Raw genomic sequence first — 22237 nt, 5'->3', positions numbered from 1 at the left:
CCCAACCGTACTAGGTATTTCAGAGAGATTTTATTGAAGGGAATTACACAGGTGTTGGAAAGCTGCTGGAGCAAACGTGGGGCACAAAAGTAACCAGGAATTTCAGGAAGCAGCTGCCATGTGTGTGGCCAGGGCAACAGAAGGGAATAGGTGGGGTTATGGGGCCCAGAAGTCTGGAGGAGGGCCCTGCTGGGCTGATGCTTGCACCTCTGAAGAGGGAGGTCCCCCACATGACACCACACTCATAAGGGGGCCTGGCCAGCTTCCACTAGTACCTCCAAAAAGATTCTGTGCTCTCTGTGCTGTGAGGGCCAGAAGAAATTGAAACCTGGACTTCAGCTGCCTCTGTTGCTGGAGTGATACCGAAAGGACCTTAAAACCAGAAGAGAGCATCTTCTTCCCTCGCTCAGACCCCTAGTCTCCATACAGAGCCCCATTGGGAGGACTCAACCCAAGCTGGCAAAGGGAGTCCAGAGGTGTAGTTTGCAGAATCCAAGCCCTAGAATGTCAGAGCCAATTATAACAGGGTGGGCTTGAAGCTAAAGGACCAGAGGTACATAACTAGCACTTAGCTTTAGTTTTTTCTTGCGTAGAGTGGGTGCTGTAACAATGCTTAGCTCGTGGTGTGATATGAGGAATCAGTTAGTTCATATATGTAAATCCTGGAATGGAGTCAGGCACACGGCCGTCAGAGAGTTAATTGTTCTTGGCCCATGGTCATGAAAATAGCTCTCCACAGCACATAGGAGTGTGGGCTTAGATGTCTGTGAAACTCAGAGATCTAAACTGGCCAGGGCATGAGTTCCTTCCACCCCATTCTCCATAGCCGGGCTGCTGGGCAAAGCGTGCTTGTCTGTGAGCCCTGTGCTGCTCCGGGACAAGGTGCTTCTGCAGTGCAGCCTCTGATTCTGAAGATTTAGAATCCAGTCCCCTCTGTGGAGGAGATAGACTCTCAATTCCTGCTTTCTTAGGAGTCTTGATTAGCAGGCAAGGAAAGAAAGGCCCTTCTAGGGTGATTACTCTGCTCTTAATTTGGGGAAGTGGCCCTGCAAAGGGTCATCTCAAAAATGTCGAGGCAGTAGGGGAGAAAGAGGAGCCAGGAGCGGAGAGAATGTCGCAGAGCACAGAGTCTCTCCTGGTGCCAAGTCGTTATTGAATTATGCGCTTCTAAATGACTTCCTTAGTTGCAACATGACTGTGTGAAGTAGACCGAGGCTGAGCTTGTAAATGTGTTTGCTGGTGGAAGAGCTGGCGGGAGTGCACACTAACATTACTGTGGCCCCATTTTATCCTGACACAGGGAGGGGAAAGCCTTTAATGGGATCTTTGTGTCTCTCTGTGGGGGGCACAGAATAGGGGCACCAGATATTCCCCCGACTGCTGAATAGCTCCACTGACTGCTGGTTGGGATGACGAAGGTAACAGTAGCTAACACAGGGCACTTGCTATGTGCTGGGCCTATTCTAAGGGTATTGAATGCGTACATTACATAATCCTCATGGGGGAGGAGTTTTTATTACCCCCATTTTACAGATGAGGAAACTGAGGCACAGAGAGGTTAAGTAACTTGTCCTAGCTTTCATAATATCTTAATTTGGATTTCTCCAAATCCCAGAAAACCCTGAAATGAGGGTTTGCAAATAGTTTATTTGGAAGCTGAAGGGACTACCGGTTGAATGGAGAGGAAGTGAGACAGGAAAGGAAGGAAGGCACTAACCCAGTATGTTCACATCCTTGTAAGAAAAGGGAAATTTGGACATAGAGGCGCAGACCCACAGGGGAGAAGGCCATGTAAAGACAGAGGTGGAGACTGGAGCGATGCATCAACAAGCCAAGGAAGATGAGGATCAAACAGCAGAAGCACGGTGCCAGAAGAGGCGAGGAAAGATTTTTCTCTGGAGCCCTCGGTTACAGCATGTCCTTGTTGACGCCTTGGTTTCGGACTTCTCACCTCTATCACTGTGAGGCAATACATTTCTGTTGCTTGAAGCTGCCCAGATTGTGGTGCCTAGTTACAGAGGTCCTAGGAAACTAATACACACATCCCAGGATAGTTGTCCTTGGCCATGGGGAGCTGCTTGGCTGAGGGGCAATGCCTGCACCCTGAGAGCAGCCCATGTCCAGTTGATAACATGGGGTACAAAAGGCCTACCGTGCTGCCTCCATGAGGGACCGTGGGATCAGGGTGTGCTCCAGCGCTCCCGTGGGATCAGGATGACCTAGTCTGTGGCCAAAATCACACCCTTGTTTCCTTGTTCTGCCTTCTTCTGGGAACTCTCCTCCAGTAGATCACTTGTACAGAATCTTTGTCTCAAGCTCTGCTTCTTGGGACCCTGGACTAAGACACTCCTGCCCCAGAGAAGTTGCCCAGGAGGAGGGCATCTCAGGGAAGAGCTCACATCTGTGGGGTGATGGGAGCTCAGTGGCCTGGGAACCTGGAGAGGAGGCTGAGAGAGGCCAGCTCTTGAAGGCTTGATATGACACCCTGGTAGACAGCAGGTGGAGGCAGACCTCTGGCCTGTACTTCCAAGTGCTTTCTCACTATTAAAACTCTTCCCCAGTTATGTGGATGACAGACTGCTCCTCAGCCCTGGAGGATTTCACGCTGCGTCGTGTTAGGGATCTCTGCATCTGACACGCAGAGCTCAGTGACTTCCTGTGTGCCTCCCACATCTATGCGTCTCTGACAGTCGACTACTGTTACTGCTGCCGGGTTAAACTGGCTAGTTACCAGCTCTGGCTTCTGGTTCTCACCAAAACCACTTTTCTGTGACCTTGGATGAATCACTTCATCTTCCTCAACTGGGAATCCTTATAGCAGGAGATGGTATTATGTAGAGATTATGAACACTGCCTTGAGATCTCCCTAAGTTTAAATCTTTGCTCCTTTTCTTACTAGCCTCCTTCTTGTGAGCCATTAGCCTCTTCAAGCTTCAAGGCTTTAAAAAAAAATAAAAATTTCTAAAATGGGATTGATAATAGCACCTGCCTGAAAGAGTTGGCCAGGATTAACCAAGGTGATGCAAGTCAAGTTCTGAGCACGGCACCTGGCCCGCAGCTTGGCCTCAGCGAGCGCTTTCGGTCTGCTGAATTCACGGGCTGCGGAGCTGACACAGAAGCGCACTTTTATGTCAACACCTGCAGCACAAAGAGGGTGGGCGCAGTATTGAGGAAGGAGTGCGGACTTTGAGAAAGCCTGGGTTTGAACGTACTTCTGCTTACTCGCTCTGTGAGGTTAGGCAGGTTGCCTAACGTAGCTGAGCCTCGGCATCCTCATTTGTAAAATGGGAGTAAAACAAAGTCTGCTTTTAGGTCCCCTGGAGGGAGTGCAGGGAAACAGGTCAAGTACTGTAGAATGTTAGTTGCTCTGATTAGAGGGCCACCTAGAAATCAAGTCTCAACGGTGGAGGCTTCTGAGCAGGGCCAGGAGCAGCCAGGATCTCTCCTTATGTGGGAGCTATGGCTGGGGAACTGGCTTGGCAAATGGACACAGTTGTGGTTCTTGATTCCTGCTACCTGGTACCTGCTTTGTGGGCAGATGAGAGGGGAGACTGGCTGTTAAATACTCCTGGTGGTGGAGGGCATAGACCCCCAACAGAGGTCCCACCCATATATAAAAAAGCTCAGTGTATAAGAAAACCTCACTTATTTAAAATGCTTTACTTTGTAATAAACCCCCAGTGCAGGTTTATTAGAGGACATTTGCAGAAACATAGAAAACAGTACTCATTTCTTAACAACCCTAAGGAAAAAAAAAATCCTTTTGGTGTATTTATGTCCAGGTATTTTAACAGGCATAGGTTGGTGGGATTTTTTTGTTCATTTTAATTTAGTTAAACTTGGACTTCTGTATCCTCAGAGACTCTTGTTTAAGGCAGAGACTATTCCAGAGAAATTTTTCATGTCTTTCCAGTTATTGCCAAAGCAAGGGTTAACCATTTATAATGCAATTCCTTGCTTTTACGCACAATCTAAATGCCATTGGGTTTTCGGCCTTGTTTTAAAGTTTGGGTTTTGTCTCCACTTTAGTCTGGCATGAGGCAGCGATTCTTTCCTAGACTCTTGCCTGAGAAAGAAGGGTTTTGTGGTAGTAATCATCCCACGGGACCGATCCTTTTAACATCCCACTTCCCCCATCTGAGAGGTCATGGTTCACCCCAGTGTGGACTGGGGTCTATCTTCCAGTAATTTTTCTCTAAGGAAGGGTGTGTAAATAATATGCTTTCTGCATTTTTCAGAATCTGAAATTGTCTGTCTATAGGCTTTGTAAATGCACCACAGCTTAGCTAGCTGTAAATTTCTTGGGACATGAAACATCCCGTTAAAGCCTTGTGTGTGTGTTATACTATTGTGGTTGGGAGTAGAGGACCCAACCCCACCCCAGTAAGGCTGCCCTGACCCCAATCCTGGCTCTTTGAGTTACTAATTGTTTGATATTGGGCAAGTTACTTAATCTGCATCTCTTTCTCTGTTCAGAAGAATGTGAATCGTAATATTGCTTATCTGAAGAGTTACTATGAAGATTAAATGAGTTAATATTTTAAGTCACTAAGAACATTGACAAGTGCATCAGAAATGTCCAGTACCTATTAGCTGCCTCTTCTGTCATTTGTTATTATTATTACTGTTGTCACCTTCGCCCTTATATCCTAGTGCTTCAAAAATGATGAAGACCAAGAACTGATTTTTTTAGTCTTTTTGTTTTGTCTTGATGGAGATGTTTTTTGTCTAGATGCTTGTGAGAATTTTTCGTTAGCCTTGTATTTCAAAATATTGCCAGTGTGTGCTTAAATGTGAGTCTCATCGTTAATTTTTGCCTGTAACCCACTGTGCTCCTTGTAGTCTGCAAACTCAGACCTTCATTTAATTCAAAGAAATTTTCTTTAGCTATGTCTATGATTATTGTTCTCTTCCAGTAGTTTGATGTCTTTTCCCAAACATGTCTAATTCTCATCTTGGACGTCCATTCACTCTTCTCTATAACTCTTTCCTTCTTGCTCTTTTTCTTCTTGCCACCCCAACCTCCGCTTTTAAGAAAACATAGTCAATATTTTCCCTGTCCATTTAAATAAGACATTAAATGTTTATTGAACATTGGCCATATGCTAGGCTAGATACACAAAGACAAAGACTAATTCTAGTGGGCACCTCCTGGTGGGTTGGATGCTATATCTACTTATTGTATCTTCTGTTCAGGGACCTCATAGGCCAGAGAGGCCTGAGGGAGTGGAGTCTACTGTTGACAACAGAGTCAGGGTAGTCAGTGAACATATCTGCATAGAACCTCTATGGTCCTTGGCAGAAAATTCAGATACTTTTATAATTTGAATTGTAGAACCATCTTCCATTCTAAACGTGAAGAAATTGAGAACCATGAAGACTGAGTGGTGTGTCCAAGGTCACACAGCTGACTAGTAGAGAAGGACAAAGAAAGACTCGGACCCTGGCCCCAGCCTACATTACCTTCTCCTTTTTGATCCTCAGTCTGTTACTTATGAAACAGTGTACATGCCAATCAGTAGAAAGTCTAGCCAGCAGGATGCTTTTGAATGCCTACTTTGTGCCCAGCCCTGTGATCTACAGAACTGAGTAGTTATGAAACAATTGAAAAGAAAAATGGGTGTGGTTGGGTTCCAGGCAGAAGGAAAGATGTTCCAGTTGGGAGAAAGTGTGTGTGCAAACGTGTGGAAGTGGGACTGATGAAACAGTGTGCAGGTATGTGTGGTATGTTGGCAGGTGGGGCAGGGCATTCCCATGGACTCTCACAGGCCTGTAAATAGCAAAGCAATTAGAAGGGTGATCAGGTAGGAGGCAGCGGGTGACAGACACGGTCGGAGGCCAGGTTAGGTTTACCTTAAACATGTCTCAGGGCTCACTTCACATATTAGTAACATTCAGGTTTTTTTTTTTTTTTCAAAATATTTAATTTCTGTCTGGAGCAGACAATACGTAAGTGCAAAGCTTGCTCTCCAGCTACATGAAGCACTTTTGCTCTCTGTAGGAATTTCTGGGGAGTCAAACTGTTACAAGTTCTCACAGCAGGAAAAAGAAAGATGGAATTGGTCTGGAGATTGCTGCCTGAGGATGAAGCATAATTACGTTAAAGGGTCACCTCACCGCCTGCATGTTGAAGGAGAGCCTTGAATAGCCAGGGGCAGTTGCTGCCCAGGCCTCCTGACGATGGCCCATGGGGTCCTTGTCCTCCAAGTGCTTTTATTCCCTCCCGGCTGGAGGGGGCCAGTGCCATCTCCCAACTCAGAGCTCTTGAGTTCCTCCCTCTTGATTTGGTTCCAAACTTTGTCAGCAGAGAGTGCGGTCAGATGTCAGACACTCACTGCTGGCTTTGCACAGTTAATGGTGTGGAGCCAGGTAGAGAGAGGAGGTTGGTTGTTTCACAGTGGAAAGACTCTTAAGAACTGATGTGTGTCTGAACAAACTCTTGTTAAGAAAATTCACGGCAGTTCAAGCATCTGATGATGCTGATGGAATTGTTTGGACAGAAATGATACAGGATTAAAGGCTCATTTCCTCCAAATATTCTAGGGTTCAGTTTCAAGTAAGATTTAGTGCCATTCTTCCTAATTCCAATCCACCTGCTGGGTTACAGACAAGCTATATTTTTGTCTGTTTGTTTTCTTAAGTCTTTCTTAGGGTATTATTTACATATAGCCAAATATCCATATTTTAAGTGTACAGTTTAATGAGTCTTACACAACTCTAGTCAAGACACATTTTTATTACCCCAGAAAGTTTTTTTATGCCTCCTTCTAGGAAATCACCCCACCAGAGGTAATACTATTTTCTTTTAATTGTTTTGATTTTTATTGTTTAATCACTCAAATCAGTAAGTAGTACATTGTAACACCCCAGAAATACCTTGTCCCAGTCAGTACTTATTCCCATAGGTAACTGTGATTCTGACTTTTATCTTCATAGATCAATTTTGCCTGTTCTCGAAATTTTTGTATACATGGAATTATTATGCATTCTTCTTTTTTTCTTCTTTTGCACAGCATAGTTTTCTTTTGATATTAGTCCATGTTGTATATCAGTTGTTTGCTCCTTTTTCCTTGCCGTGTAGTATTCCATAATATGTATGTGCATCAAGTGATTTATCTATAAGCATCCACCTATGTCTGGCTTGTCCTCTGATTTCCTCCTCTTCAGCAGCTTCTGAATCAACTTTATTCTCTCCTTATCCCTCTTTTCCTCCTTGAGTAAAAGCTAGAACATGAGCTCCTGGCAACCAGGACTGTGTATTTTGGGGGGTAGGACAGCGAGTGACATGTAGCAGATACTCAATTCTTGTATGATGACTGCATGGATAAGTGTTCAGAGCACACCGTTTACCAGTCTGGCTCTGCATGGTGCCTTCCCAAGCATCACAGAGCTACCGGATCCCTAGGACAATCTCTTTGCTCACAGACTTTGTATGAATTTCTGGCCCCATAGATCTTGCTTAAGCTCTGTCTCTAAGAGCCTCCCTAAACTTTAGACCAGAGTAGGTCCCTTCACAGGCCTCCTGACTGTTTCTGTCATCCCTCCATCAGGATTCTCTTTATTGTCAATACTGCTTTAATTGACTGCTTCACCCTGGGAGTCATGGGTACAGACAACCTATATTTCTTTCACCACTAAATTCCAAACATGCGGCACTCTGTCTGGCATGTGAGAGGCACAGACTACACACGAGTTGGGGTTTCTTTCACAGGGGCCTTCTCTCTGCCAGGTTGCTCATCTCAAGACTCCAGCAATTAGATGATGTCCTTTATGGAGAGAAAGATGGATTTGAAAACATGGCCTCTGCTATGCACCCCCTCAAATCCCCAGTCCATATGCTGAAGCCCCAACCCCTAATGTGATGGTATTAGGAGGTGAGGCCATTGGGAGGTGATTGGATTTCAATGTGGTCATGTATGCAGAGCCCCTATTATGGGATTAATGCCCTTATAAGACAAGGAAGAGACCAGAGCTCTCTTTCTTTCTCTGCACCGTGGGAGGACACAGCATGAAGGCAGCAGTCTGCAAACCAAGGAGAGGGTCCTCACCAGGAACTGAAACTGCTGACACCCTGATCCTGGACTTCCCAGCCTCCAGAATGGTGGGAAATAAATGTCTATTTTTTTAAGCCACCCAGTCTATGTTATTTTGTTACAGCAGTCCAAGCTAAGACAGCCTCTGTGGAAGATTTCTACTTCAGATATAACATTTCATGGGCAGGGTCATGTCTTTTTCCTTTAAATATATATTAGCCCAGGTGTTGAGTCTATGAGTGTACTAGGGGGGTCATGATCATGGGAACCTAGACATTTACTTGGTGCTGTCCTGTGGAAATCTTAGCTTGTGTATTTTCACCCCTGTGTTTGGGGACCTGGGGGCCTGGAAGTACTAGATCAGTGACCCACTACATCAAGTTCCATTTCCTTACACTATTGTGCTCCCAACTTCTAGCCCCTGCAACAAAGAGTGGCATCAGGGTCCCAAAGAAGTGTGAGCTATTAGGTCATCTGTCAGCAGAGTCTCTGTGAATTTCCTTTATTCTCAACATAGACTCTTCCAGCATTCATGCGGGGGCTTCAAAAGGATTCATGAATTCCTGAAATGGTGTGCAAAACTCTAGGTAATAATGCTTATGTGCATTTTCCTGAGAAGAGAGTCTGGAATTTCTTACCACATTTTCATAAGGGCCTAAACATCCCCAAAAGTTAAAAGACTTCTGGTATAGACTTTCTTTAATGATCCTTTCGGTTAATCGCTTAAACATCTCAAGTACAAGAAGAGAAAAGGAGGGGCAGGAATGCTACCTGGGCCCTGAATTCTAATGCTGTGTCCACATCTCCTTCTAGCTTAACGGTTCATGGGTTCTCCCTGGGCCTTGGTTTCCTTTCTGATAACTCTAGTTGTTGGATTAGGTGGCTTCATAGAGTTCTTGCACTGGTTGAACAGCTCATCTCAAATAGAGAGGACAGTGGACTCAAATAAACATGGTCTTTTAAAAGGTAGTGTCTACCACCCAAAATCATTCTGTGTCTCAAGCCTGCTTGTCTTTGAACTTAAGTGTTCCCTCTAAAGAATGCCAATTATAAATCAACAAAGTACTAAAAATGGAGAAAAAAACAATAATCTGTTGGCTTCTTGGTGCCAGATACAGGAAACACTAGGATGTACTTCATGATATATTCTTGAGGGGACGGAGGGAGAGATCATTGCATTGGCTAATCTGTACAGTGACATGTAAACCAGGGAGTCATTTGAGATGGAGACATTTATACCCTTGAGGGAATGTCTGTTACTACACTTACACGTACCATCAGAAATACATGAAAAGAGACTAAACGTTTAGAAAGACTGATACTTTTTTTTTCTTTTTCTGGTGGTCAGCAATTTACTGCTAGTGCCTGAATTAGGAGACCAAAAACCATGGTAGAAAGTCGATGGAAGAGAGCTTAATGTGGCCACTTGCTCAAGCCTTAAAAGTATTGAAACCTGCTGATCTTAATTCTGCCAGGGCCAGTCTGTGAATAATTATACTAAGGAATTGGGCAGAGTCATCACAGAGCTACAAAATATCACCCCTGGGGCCTCATTGGAGACTGATGGGAGCTCTGGAGAGTTGATAATGGTGATCAAAGGGTCTATATATTTAAAATGCACAAAGGATGAGCCCAGAAATTATCTGCCTGCCAACTTAACTTCTCTACCTGGAACAAATTATCCAAAAATCAATTTGCAAACACCTTTGAGATAACAAGGCCTTGAGTAATAACCTCCATGGCTTTGTAAGGAAAAGCATCTAGCTTGACTAATCTGCTTAATTTCCTCCTCTGAACAAATGGCAGGCTATAATAGAGACCGTTTGAACTTGTCCCTTAAGATTTGCTTCGAGTCATACTGAGAAAATATTGTCCACCTCTGTTTCATAGCAATTATTCTGTTTCTGGAGAATCTTCGTTACTAGATAATTAATTAGAAAGAAAACACTGCATGAGTCTTAGCTATCCCAAAGCTCTCACCTGAGTTCCAAACTGAAACTGATACCTGCCTTACCCACCTGCATAGCCCAGAGGCCCTTCAAAAGTTACTGAACAAATGCCAATACTTGTCCAATACTCCCAAATGCCTTCCCCACTCTTCACTTCCTAGTTCTACTCCAAGAATCATTAACTTGTTCATACCCTCTGAGAAAATAATCCCATTCTTGGAAGTTGGTCCTAAGAAAATATGAAACTAAAAGGACTGGAGTCATTTGCACAGAGATGTTCATTGCAGCATTATTTACCATAGCAAAACTTGAAACAACTCATGGGCCCAACAACTGGAGAATAATTGATGTGATTATCTATCTGATGGACTGTTCTGTAACTGTTAAAGACAGTGATGGTAAAATCCACATAGTATATAAACAAAGTCCTTTGGATATAATAAGTGAGGGAAGAAAAGAACATCTACATTGGGTCTATGTGTTGCTATAACCATATGAAAAACATTTAAGTATATGCCCAGAAACTGGAATGGAACGTGGAGAAATAAAAATGGAGGTTATATTAGGAAGTAGGGAAGGGGGCTTATTTTCTCCTCCTCACTTTTTTATTGTTCCACTGCTGTTTTGGGCTCTGAATAATAATAACATACACATCCACTTTGATTTTTAGGAAATGGTTATCAAGAAGCAGACAGCCTTTCAAGGGGAAAGCTGATCTGGGCAGGCATGCAGACATGGATCCCATCTTGCCTTACCTGCTCCACTATCTTGGTTAGGTGATCTGATCATTTGGGTTCCCAATTTTTTTATCCATCAAAATGGAGGTGATAATGTCTCAAGAATTACACTAAGTAATACATGTGAGATTTCCTGGTAAATACATACAAAGTAAATGTTAATTTCTGCAGCTTTGCCAGTGAGCTCAAAATTGCCAGAAAGAGGCCACCATTAATCTTGGTTGAAATTCTAGTCTAGTAAGTTGAAAATATAGAACTTACACATAGAATGGAAGAGAGATGGCAACGCAAGATAATTCAGCATGACTTTTTCACTGACCTCTGATTCCCACTGGGGCCCCTGTGGCCAGTGACGCTCCCTGCTGGAGGAAACTGCTAGGGTCGAGGAATAAGCTGCATTCCTGTTAGGCCATCATCCTATTGCTACTTAGGCTCCTACCACTATTTGGGAGAAAGTCCACTAATAGTTGGTATGTTCCTATAAAAAAAAGATTTGTAAACCTCAGATTCCCCTGGGTTTTGAACCAAACTCCACTTTAGTAAAGGCAAGTTCTCATTTGAGGATAGAAAACAGAATATTAACCCAGATAGCTTTGCAGTGTTCAGGAAAAATATTTTCCTCACTGTTTCCTTCTTTCTTTCCTTTCTTTAAACGAAGGAGATAATGGTGGGTGTTGAATATAGTTACTGAAGAAATACTGATTCAAGTATTTACATACAGTTAGTTAATTAAAGTAGGACATGAGTGGGTTGAGAAAGGGATTTGGGCTGTTTTCTGTGGCTGTCTGGAATTCCATCCTTTGTCCTCACAGCTTGGAGTCTGCTCTGTGGATCATTTGGGTCTGATGTCCTTTGCTGATTCTTGTCTTTCAGAGCCTCCCACACCCATTGCCCCCCCGGAGCTGCTGGCTGTGGGGGCCACATACCTGTGGATCAAGCCAAATGCCAACTCCATCATCGGAGATGGCCCCATCATCCTGAAGGAGGTGGAATATCGCACCACAACAGGCACCTGGGCAGAGACCCACATTGTCGACTCTCCCAACTATAAACTGTGGCATCTGGACCCCGATGTGGAGTATGAGATCCGGGTTCTACTCACGCGACCAGGGGAAGGGGGCACTGGACCACCAGGGCCTCCCCTCACCACCAGAACCAAGTGTGCAGGTAGGACCCTGCTTCCTGACTACGTTTTGAGAGGTTGGGCAGCTGCTGTGAGTGATCCTCCTCTTGGCGTTCTGTGACAGTCCTTCCTAAACTTCTTTGATGTGAATGTGCTTCCTGGTGTAGAGAAAAGCAGTCAGAGTTTTGGTCTTGCCTTAGAGGACCTCCTGGCTCTGGTGGCATCTCTGGGGACCTCCTGGCTTTGACTGTGATTCTAAGAACCGCCTGACTCTAGCTATGTTGTGGAGATGTTCCTTATTCTGATAATGTCTCCAATGGGACGCTGGTTCTTTGTCTCCAAGGGCTCCTTGTGCCATCGGTGCGTCTGAGACTGCCCAGTGCTGATCATGTCTCTGAGTGCTCTTGGTTCTTTGTCTCTGAGGGTTCCAAGCTCTGGTTGTATCTCTGAGGGCTTCTGGCTCTGACAGCGTGCCCTGAGGCCTCGTTTGGATTGTATCTCTGAGTGTTTCTGGTTCCTGTTGCCTGTCTAAGGTGTTTCTGATTTTAATTTTGCTCCCAAGGATCCCAGGGCTGGGTCTGTGACCCTAATGAGCTCTTGGTTTTGACAATTTCCCTGAAGGTTCCTGGTTCTAGTTCTGTTTCTGAGGGGCTCCTGGTGCCAGCTACATCTTGAGTGCCGCCTGGTTCTGAAAGTGTCTCTCAGTGGATTCTGGGACTTCTTAGCCCCTGAGAACCTCCTGGCTCGTGTCCCTCGGGGGCTTCTGGCACCTACCTAAGAGTCTGGGTGGAGACTGTCCCTCCAAGGGTCTTGTGGATTCCACGTCCCTGCAGACTCCTGGCTCAGTCTTCCCTCTAGCCAGGCTCTAACTGTTTCTCTGAGGCTTCTGGATGCTGCTTAAGAGTGTCCTCTCTGGGACCGCATCCTCGCTGGGACCACGTCTGGGAAGGTTCTTTGTCTCCAACTATATCCCCAAGGACTCCAGACTTCTGTGGTGTTTCTGATACGAGGTGTCGCCTGTAGTTGTACCTTTGACTGTATTCCTGAGATGTTCTGGCTCTGAATGCAGCTCCAAAAATTTAAAGGACTTAGTGTTTTGTGGGGTTTTTTTTTTGCAAGTTGCATTATTTATTTTATCTCATTTTTCCTCTCTAAGTAACCATTTGATACAAGTACTTTTATCTTTATATAAATGAAAGAATAGCGACTCTGTATTTTTGATTTTCTATCCAAAGTCATAGAATTGGCCAGTAACACAGTCAGAATTTGCACCCAGGTTTTCTGACACTAATGGCCTTGATCACTGGTCACACCTTGGTGCATAGAGAGTTATGTGCCATTAGCGTGGTATACAGAGCTGGGGGTGTTCAGTGGGAGATCAGGGAAATATTCACGTCCCTGTGTAAGCCAGGCCACTGGCTTCTGAGGGAAAAGGAATCCCTGACAACTTCCGGGTGGGGAGAGAAGGAACCATCTGCACAGTGTTTTCCATGGAACAAAAAGAGAACTAAAACACAGTCAATTCAGCTGTAATGCAACATGCATATGCCTAAAAATCCCTGCATTATTCAGAGTTATGCAATAAAAGACACTGGGTTCATGGGGGAAAGTGGGGTTAGGGCACAATGCTCCAAAAGAGAGGAAAGTAGGAAAAGCTGCAGCACATTGTGAACATGTTAATGGCTAATCTGTGCGTAAATACTGCAACACAAAGGGGGTGTTACCTCGAAACATCCAGAAGTTTGCTTGTGGGAAGTGGGTGTCGGAGAGGCTGCAGCCTGTGAGCTACGGTGCAGTGGTGAAGGAGGGCTGTCTGAAAGTGGGGGTGAGTTGTGGCACCACGTGTGGATCGTAACACACACCATGAACGGAGGGAGCAAGTAGATGTTTGAGGTGGGTGCGTCTTGTGTATGCCTGCGTGGCTCAGTTTAGCTGGGTGCAGTTTTCTGCTTCACTGGTGTTTCTATGATCAAACTAACACATAACAAATGTGAAATTTGTGCTATGCTCAAGTTGTTCCCTAATATATCAAGTGTGTTGGAAGACCTTTGTGTTGTCAAAACAAGCGTTACAGCAGAATTGGCTGCAACCATTCTTAAATATCTCAGTAGTGCATCTTGGTAGCATGTTTCTCAAAGCTAGTGTTTCTGTTACTGGGGAATATTCCTTTGAATGGCATTGAACCACTATGATGAATGGAGATAACCATTTTCTTGATTATTTTCAAAAACAGACCTTTGGTAAAATTCCTCACTGAAACCTGATTATGAAACTTACTACTTTAATAAGACATAAGGATATGTTATTAAACCAGGTAATACCTTATCTCAGCTTTGCAATTCAATAGTCACCCATAAAAATAATTGATTTGATCCTGCCGATGAGACTTTTCTCTTTCCACAGGGTTTCCAGGGTTTTTGATCTTTATAAATGATATTCAAAGCACTTTAGCAGCCCCCACGGACTTATTTGCTGATGATCATATAATACATTTTGAAATTCAATCGCAAGATGATCATCTCAATAAAAATTTACAGTCTATTGCAAACTGTTGCCACGACTGTGTAATGGATTTTACATGTTGAAAACACAATTGTCTGACTATCACTATAAAAATTATGGGTTGAAATGCTGTTTGTGGTTTTATATTTCAAAAAATGTTGGTGTTTAAGTAAGTTATGCCTAAAATCTTGAATAACCCACACTTTACAAAATGTGTCATCAAAAAGATAATCTTCTTTTCTATTGCTACTGATGGTAGAATGTTCCTTGCCTCATAATTAATTTTTAAGAGAATTCCAAGGCTTATATCCATTTGTGGACGCTGTTTATTGGGGTTGGTAGTCTGAGTTTTTCCCCTTTTCTCTATTCTATTATTAATCGCACTGGAAATGTACTCATTATTTTAGAAAACAGAAAATGAGAGTGTGTGGAGCGTGGAAGGTATAATTTCGGCCCAGAGGAATTTACAGGCTGGGTTAAGATTCCAACAAAACAGCAAAAAGAGTAAAATTTAAAGTTGAGAATTGAAATAGCATCCTTCATGGAGAAAAACAAAGTTGGCATGGGAAAAACAATGCTGACAAAATGACCTAGAGCAGTGATTTTCGAAGTGTGGTCTCTGGACCAACAGCATCAACATCACCTGGAAACTTGTTACAAATGCAAATTCTCAGGCCCTATTCCCTGACCTGGTGAATCAGAAAATCTTGGAGTAGAGCCCAGCAATCTGTGCTTTGAGGAGCTCTTAGTGATGCTGGTGCGCACCCAAATGTAAGGACCACTAATACACTGTGACACCCCCAGATGCCACTTTGGTAGTACGCCCATTCTGTTGCTTAATCTTTGTGGCATCGCTGAGAGGCAAATGGGAAAAAACTGAGGCACAGAAACATCAGACCAACCTTAAAAGTCACTTATGTTCTTACAGCTAAATCTCTTGGCCTAAGGAGCTCACCATCATATGGTTTGATGGAGTTTTCTCTGCAAGTGTCCTCTTGAGGGTGGGACTGAGTGATAGGAAGACTGGTAACTATGGAGACCAGCTGAGAATGAATGGCTGCCACACAGTGCCGCTATCGTCCTGTTCACCAAACATCTACTGAGTCCCTCCCATGTGCCGAACTCTGTGCTGGGTACTGGTGGCAGAGGCTGGCCCAGGAAGGACATGCTAGAAGTAGGCAGAGGCGTGCAACTAGAAACTACAAGCTCGTGTATCAAGAAGATACCAGTGGGCCCATTTCCGCAAGGGCAGGTGGGGATGTATTCTGGTTCTAGCAGGTCTGACAGGTCACCAGGTAGATCCTTGAGGCACTGGGAGCAGAATCTCACCCATAGGAGAGCAATTGTCAAGAGTTTAGCTATAAAACAGCCTCCCAACACGGTGTCTTGAGTTCAGATTAAGACCTTTATCCAGTTAAGTTGGAACCAGGACAGATTTTCATGTAGGAATCTGGAAAAAGAGAGATGACACTCCCAGGCTTCTGTTTTGGATGCCTGGGAGATGAATGATGAGGCTGTTTTCTGAGATGGAAAGCACAGAAGATGGATTAGGAGCAGAAAGCTAGTTCAGGTTTGAATCTGCTGTGTCTGAGGTGAAGCCTCACAGCAGGTGATGGAATATGTAAATCTGGAGTTCGGGAGAGACCAGCAGATTACCTCTTCTTCCATGAGAACTACCTGATTACACCTGGATTTTGAAATCAAAAGAACTTCTTAGCACCAATGAAAGCCACGTAATTCTCTTTCTTCATGCTGTTCTCTTGAGATGCCTCGTTCATCTTTTTTTTTTCATTCATCATTTTGTTCCCTTTGCTCAGTTTAATCTTTCACCATCCTTCCTGAGATGCAGGCCTGGGGAGCAAACGTGCTAATGTACATCAAAGTGCTTTGAAAAGCTCAAAAATGCTCTTTAGATGCCTGTAATGAAACAAATCATTATTTGTTGCTACTGTTGTTGTGGGTGTTCTGATTATGCATCATGATTTCAAAACCGGAAGTCTTACTTGTCTGTTTCTCTGGACTGACTGGCATGTGGAAGGGTGGGCCATGTTCTTTTGTTGTTTTTCGTCATCCCACAGGAAGTCCCATTTCAGAACACGATGATTGTACATACTGTAGTCTGAACTCTCAGAGGTTTTCTGCTCTAGGACAGCGGGTGGTTTCCTCTGGTACATCCCCAACAGCAGATGTCCAATAATGGGAGTTGGGTCCTAGAAGGACTCTCTGGTGCCCGCCCAGTCTCACCTTGAACGCCCCCTCTGATGGGATGTTCATGTTCTCTCGTGGAAGACAAGTCACTGCTGAGAGTCCTGGGTGGTTATTATCCTTCTCTACCCAGTGTTAGCCTGGTTATCATAAGACTCTGAATGGGGTCCTGTGTGGGAGCAGAGAGTATCCATTAGGTTAAAAGAGTAGGGGCAGTAGGCAGGTTAGTAGCATCAACTATCTGGAGTCCTCAAGGAGAGCCGAGGGCAATGCCACTGAGAATGGGAGCCATAATGAGTAAGTGAGGAAGGCCGGCAAGAAGATGAGAGGTGCAGACACCGTCCTGGTCCAACATGGTCCTGCATCTTTTTTGCAGGTACCATTTTTAATGGCCTGAGCACCTGCTTACTGATATCTTAAAATGATCACCCGGCATCAGATGGAAGAAACTCTCCTTATTTTCACCCAAATCTACCTCCATACAACACCCACTTATGGATTCTGATTTTACTCTCAGGGAGCGTGTTCCTCCTTATCTCAAAAACAGGTCTTCAGCAACCTAAAGTTGTCTCTTTTATGCCCCAGAAACCTTCCCTTCATCCCCAAAAGCCCTGCCTGAGCCAGGCCCTGGAAAGCTCTCTTCACATCACAGTTGTGGAATCACACACCAACAATCCAGCAGGCCAAGTGATCACAGCTCCCCCCTGTGATTGCTTGCTCTCGTGAATCGAAGGGCCCTTGCCTGGGAACCCACTTCATCGTGGTCTCACAGAGTCCAGGCTCTCTTAGTGAAAAGCGACTTGATACAGCAGAGATGAGACATGCACTGCTGATTTGGAGGGCTCTCTTCCTGTTCCCTCCACCTGAGGGTTGATTGCACATTATATTTTATTTACATATTTATGGATTTCTACTTGAAGTAATATGAGACTAACGCTCTCTTTTCTCCAAGGGGATAAAAAAGAAATTCCAATAGCTGAGCTCAATGAAGTGAGAGTAGTCATTAGAATTTAGTGAAAAGAATAGGGGCTTTAGAACTAAAAAGGTTCTGATTTTTATTTCAAGCTGGCCCTTCCTTGCTAGCTGGATGATCACGGCTGAGTTACTTCACCTCTCAGTGCCTCAGTTTCTTTTCTTCCACTTGCGGGAGATTACACATTTCCATTTTGTTGTGAAGCTTCAGTGAGATAAATGATCTGCCTAGCAGAGAGCCCAGGCCATAGAAGCTCTTTAATGAATGTTATTTAGAAATAATCTCAGGCTTGGGAAGATTTCCCTCACTGTGGCGTTATGGACTTGCTGTAAAGGATTTCTCTAGTTGCTGCTCTCTTTACTTTCTCAGACAGCTGTGGATTCATGCAGAAGCTCAGATGAGTGGCTGTGCAGGTGTTCTGGAGTCTTTAATGTGTGGCTGCAGGACCAAGAGGTGGCTGCAGTGGTACCTGCTAAAGGGGGCGGGGGGAGGATGGGAATGGTCTTGGCTGTCCTCCGTAGAACAGGGCAGTGCTTACTTACTTGTAACTCTTCTTGGTTTTGTAGCCTTACATAAAATTCCAAAGTAACAAGAAAAGCCTTGTTAATCATCCTGTTATGTTCAGCTTGTTCTGCCACCCTCTGTTTCCTAGAGAACTAGGGCCACCTGGGAGGTGAAGTACAGTCAGTCAACAAACACACCCTGGTAAACACTCCCTTATCCCTCCTAACTTTGAAGGTTGAGTTTGAGGAAAAAGTGAGCCAGGGAGGGGTACTGATGATAATAAAAGCTAACAATGTTTGTTTGTTTGTCCAGTTAGCTGAATTAAAAACACAGCCCCCAAATATACTAAAATTGAAGGTCAGTCAACCCTATACCTATGGAAATCTTGAAATAACACAAAGAAGACGGATGACTGTAGTAATGAAGACAGCGGCTGCCCTGCTTGAGTATCTGCGATAGGCAAGGCCCATTGTACTGAGCTTGTTCCGAGTACTATTTTACCTGTAATTCCTGCAGCGACCTAGTGGGGTGGATGTAACTTCCTCCATTGACTGTCTAGAAGATAAGTGACTGACCCGGGCCATATACCTGCTCAGATGGCCCAGCTAGGAGTTGAATCTTTCATTACATGGTTGCAAAGCTCAAGCTCCTTCTCATATGAACCCTGAAATCCAGCATCATTATGAAAGCATAAGGCACTGTGACCAGAAATGCACTGATGAAAAATGCTGAATATTAGAAAAACTATTGGTCTAATGCTCCGTATGAATAGGTCAAAGGATAAAAACCATCTGATCTTCTCCAGAGAGACTAAAAGTAATTGGAAAAAATTCAGCCCTCCTTACTGATCAGAATTCTTAGTAAGCTAGGAATGGAAAGGCACTTTCTTATTTCTAGCAGAAAATGTTCTTAATAGCCTCAAAGCCTCAGAGAATAAACTAAACCAAAAAAAAAAAAAGCTATTAGAACTTCTAAGAGATTTCAGTATTATGCTCAGACACAAAGCAAATAAACAAAAATCAATAGCTGTATGCCTGTAATAACCATTATAAAATAGAATAAAATGTATCCTATTCTCAAATGCAATTAAAATATAAATACTTAGGGGTAAACCAAGAAATGTGCAGAAACTGTATGAAAACACACACACTTATAAAACTTTATTGAGAATGATAAAACAAGACATGAATAAATGGAGAGATAACATCATGCTGTTGGATTAGCAAATTTAACATTGTGAAGATATCAATTCTCCCCAAATTAATTTATGGGTTTAATACAGTTGCAGTCAAAACCCTAATGAGCGTCTTCTTGGAACTTGACAAAGTGATTTCAAAATTGACCTGAAAGAATGAATATATAGGAGAAAGTAGTGAAGAACACTTTGAAAAAGTGGTGGGGAGGTCGATTTCACTGTGAAATATCAAAGTTTATTATAGCTGTAATAATTAAAGCCCAGAAAAGAATCCAGCATAGAGTGAAACTGGCTTTCAAAGTTTATATGAGTGGAGAATTGCTTAACACATAGTATCCTTTAATTGTTTAATAATTTGGAAGGAAATAGAATGCATTGCATAGATATCGTGATATGCTATATAAATTCTGGATTGATTAAGTGCTTAAACGCAGAAAAAAGCAAGAACCGGAAGAAAACAAAGAAAATACTGTTCTTGTATGAGGAGGGACTTACAGTTCATTAAAAAGAAATGCATACACCACTGAGTCACAGTTTACAAATTTAGTATATAAAAAGGGAAGAAGAAAAACCTTCTGTGCTATATTAACAAAATTCAAAGGGCAAATAGGTAAACTGGGTGTGGGAAAATATGTGACAAATTGAGAAAAAGGGAAAAATATTCTTATGCATAAAGAGCTCTAACAAGTTGATAGAATGTCATCATGCTGCTTTTTTTTAAAGAGGCTAAAAGGTATAAACAGGCAATTGCCAAACAAAATATGAATGATTAAGAACAAATTTAAAGTGTCTAGTGTCATAGATTGATAATCAAGTAATGCATTTAACCTATAAGATGACCAAATGTATTTTTTTAAAGTAGTGATAACCAGCACTGGCAAGAACCAGTGAAGCAGGCTCTTAAAGACATTTCTGCAGGTGGGTTAACTGGCACAGCGTATTTAGAGAACAATTTGCTATTATTTTCCCTAATGAAATAATCAGAGCTACTCAAAAAGAGTTTGTATACCGAGGTCACTGTATGTAAGGGGAAAAAACTTGGAAATCACTTAAGTTCCCCAATAGGACCATAGTTAAATACTTTCTTTTTCATGCACACATTGGACATCTATGCTGGTATTACAAATCATGTTTTTATGGAATATCTAATGGCATGGATCAATGTTCATGCTACGATAAGTAAAAAAAAAAAAAATCAGCTTGCGAAACCACATATGTAATTGCTGTCCCAGTTTTTTTTGAAATACTAATATGCAGCCTGAATGTCAGTGAGTGCCAGTTTATCCAATAGAGCTGCGAAGTGCTGACCAGAATCCCCCATTCCAGATCCTGCACGTGATCTGATCCTGCCCTGAAAATGTCTGGAGATTCCCAGGGAAGCACATGTGACCCCTCGATACGCCAGCTACCCTGAGTTCCAGAACATCACTCTGTTTTTCCTTCCTGGCTGTCCAAATGGAGTCAAATGTGAAACTGGCCCCTGTCCACCACCCTCCCAAAGCTGCATGAACCCAAGACTGTTTCCTGCAGCAGTAGAACCTCTCTTGGTGTTGGGGGGACACAGGCAAGAGACTGCATTGCTGTGCTACCGAGCAGACAACTCAAAATCCTTTCCCAGCTTTAAAAGTCCTTTCAGGGGCCAGGGATTTTTGACATTTTCCTCCCTTCTCCCTCCCAGATCACATATAGGTGATGCAGAGTCTTCTAATTTCCAGAGCAGTTCAACTTCCTCCAAATCAATTTCCAACTTCAGGCTCAGTCCTCATTTTGCACATCTTTTGCATCAAGGTGAACATTAAAGGGCAGTGTACAGAGGGCAGCTAATGCTGGGATCGAAGCCTTTACTTTAATGGGAACAACCCTCCCTTAAAAAAGGTATTTTATCTGTCTGCATTACTGTGCACGCACAGACAACACATTTACATATATAGGAGTATATGTGTATATATACGTGTGTGTGTATATATATATGTATATATGTGTATATATATGTGTGTGTGTGTGTGTATATATATATATATGATATTATGAGATTATGGGTCACTGTAAGTGTTTTCTTTTCATTTTGCTATGTTATAAAATTTGTTCAACTTAAAAGTAGGTTTCCCCCTTAAAGTCAAGTGTGACTGTGAAAGATTGTTATAAATTGTAAAGCACTCTGTATAAATGTGAGAGGTTATTTTTATCATAGTTAGTAAATCATTGACATTCTTGGAAGGTACAGGAACAGTTGCACATTTGCTGAGCCCTGGGATGCAAACCAGACTTTAAAACACTGTGTTCAGATGGAGAAAGGGATGGTCAAACGAGGGGTTTGTCTGCAGCTCCATCTGAGTTGGAATCCAGGTTCTGCCCTTAGTATGCTACACAGCTTTGGGCGATTTGCTTAACCTCTCTGAACCAGTTTACCCATCTGTTAAATGGAGTAATACCGCTAATCTCACTGGATAGAAATAAGGGTCATTAATATTAATGATGACTAATATTGCATTGACTTTGCTTGCAACGCCAGAAGGAAGTTACATACCATCATCACCATCACTACCAAAGCTTAGAAAGGTGAAGTACTTTGTTCCAAGTCCTGAGGCTTATTAGGAAGTGGCCAAGTTTAGAGCCTTTAAGTCTGACTCTGATCCTTGTTCTTAACCCACCTGGCTCCATAACTAAGTGCCTGGCACAATGCCTAGAACTTAGTAGATGCTTTGGGCAATTTAACACCCTAGAAGGTCTCTTTCTCTCTCCCTACCAAGGTCCTTCTCACAAGTAAACCCCAAGATCTTCACTGCAGTGAGTTCAAGGGGCAAAGGTTAGCCACTTGCTGCATTCCCAGAGGGCTGACAATTTCAAGAGTCTCATGTGCACCCTCAGCCAAAATTATGTCCAGAGGAATCCCAGGGTGCCTTGCCCATCACTGGCATTCTGGAATGCAGAGGTCTTGCTGCACTAAGAATGATAGAGTATGTGCACCATTGAGTACAGACCTGGCTTGATGCAGAGGAGTTGACCGCACATGCCA

General features: G+C 43.3%; 1 protein-coding gene across 10 annotated transcripts in view; it reads left to right on the top strand.

Annotated features, from left to right (window-relative positions):
• The window catches only part of PTPRT (protein tyrosine phosphatase receptor type T), a 944743-nt gene that overhangs the window by 430655 nt on the left and 491851 nt on the right, over positions 1 to 22237 (top strand). For all 10 annotated transcript variants that reach the window (XR_012500633.1, XR_012500634.1, XR_012500631.1 and 7 more), the window contains exon 7: positions 11593 to 11886. Coding sequence is in view for 5 of the 10 variants with exons in the window: in XM_074347294.1 (XP_074203395.1) it covers positions 11593 to 11886 (294 nt within the window). In the remaining 5 variants the exon portion in view is untranslated. The remainder of the gene's footprint in view (positions 1 to 11592; positions 11887 to 22237) is intronic.

The sequence above is a fragment of the Camelus bactrianus genome, chromosome 19 (genome assembly GCF_048773025.1).
Source record: "Camelus bactrianus isolate YW-2024 breed Bactrian camel chromosome 19, ASM4877302v1, whole genome shotgun sequence".
Classification (NCBI taxonomy): Eukaryota; Metazoa; Chordata; class Mammalia; order Artiodactyla; family Camelidae; genus Camelus; species Camelus bactrianus.
Note: the sequence above shows the minus strand (reverse complement) of the source record. Positions and strands in the feature narration are given on the sequence as shown.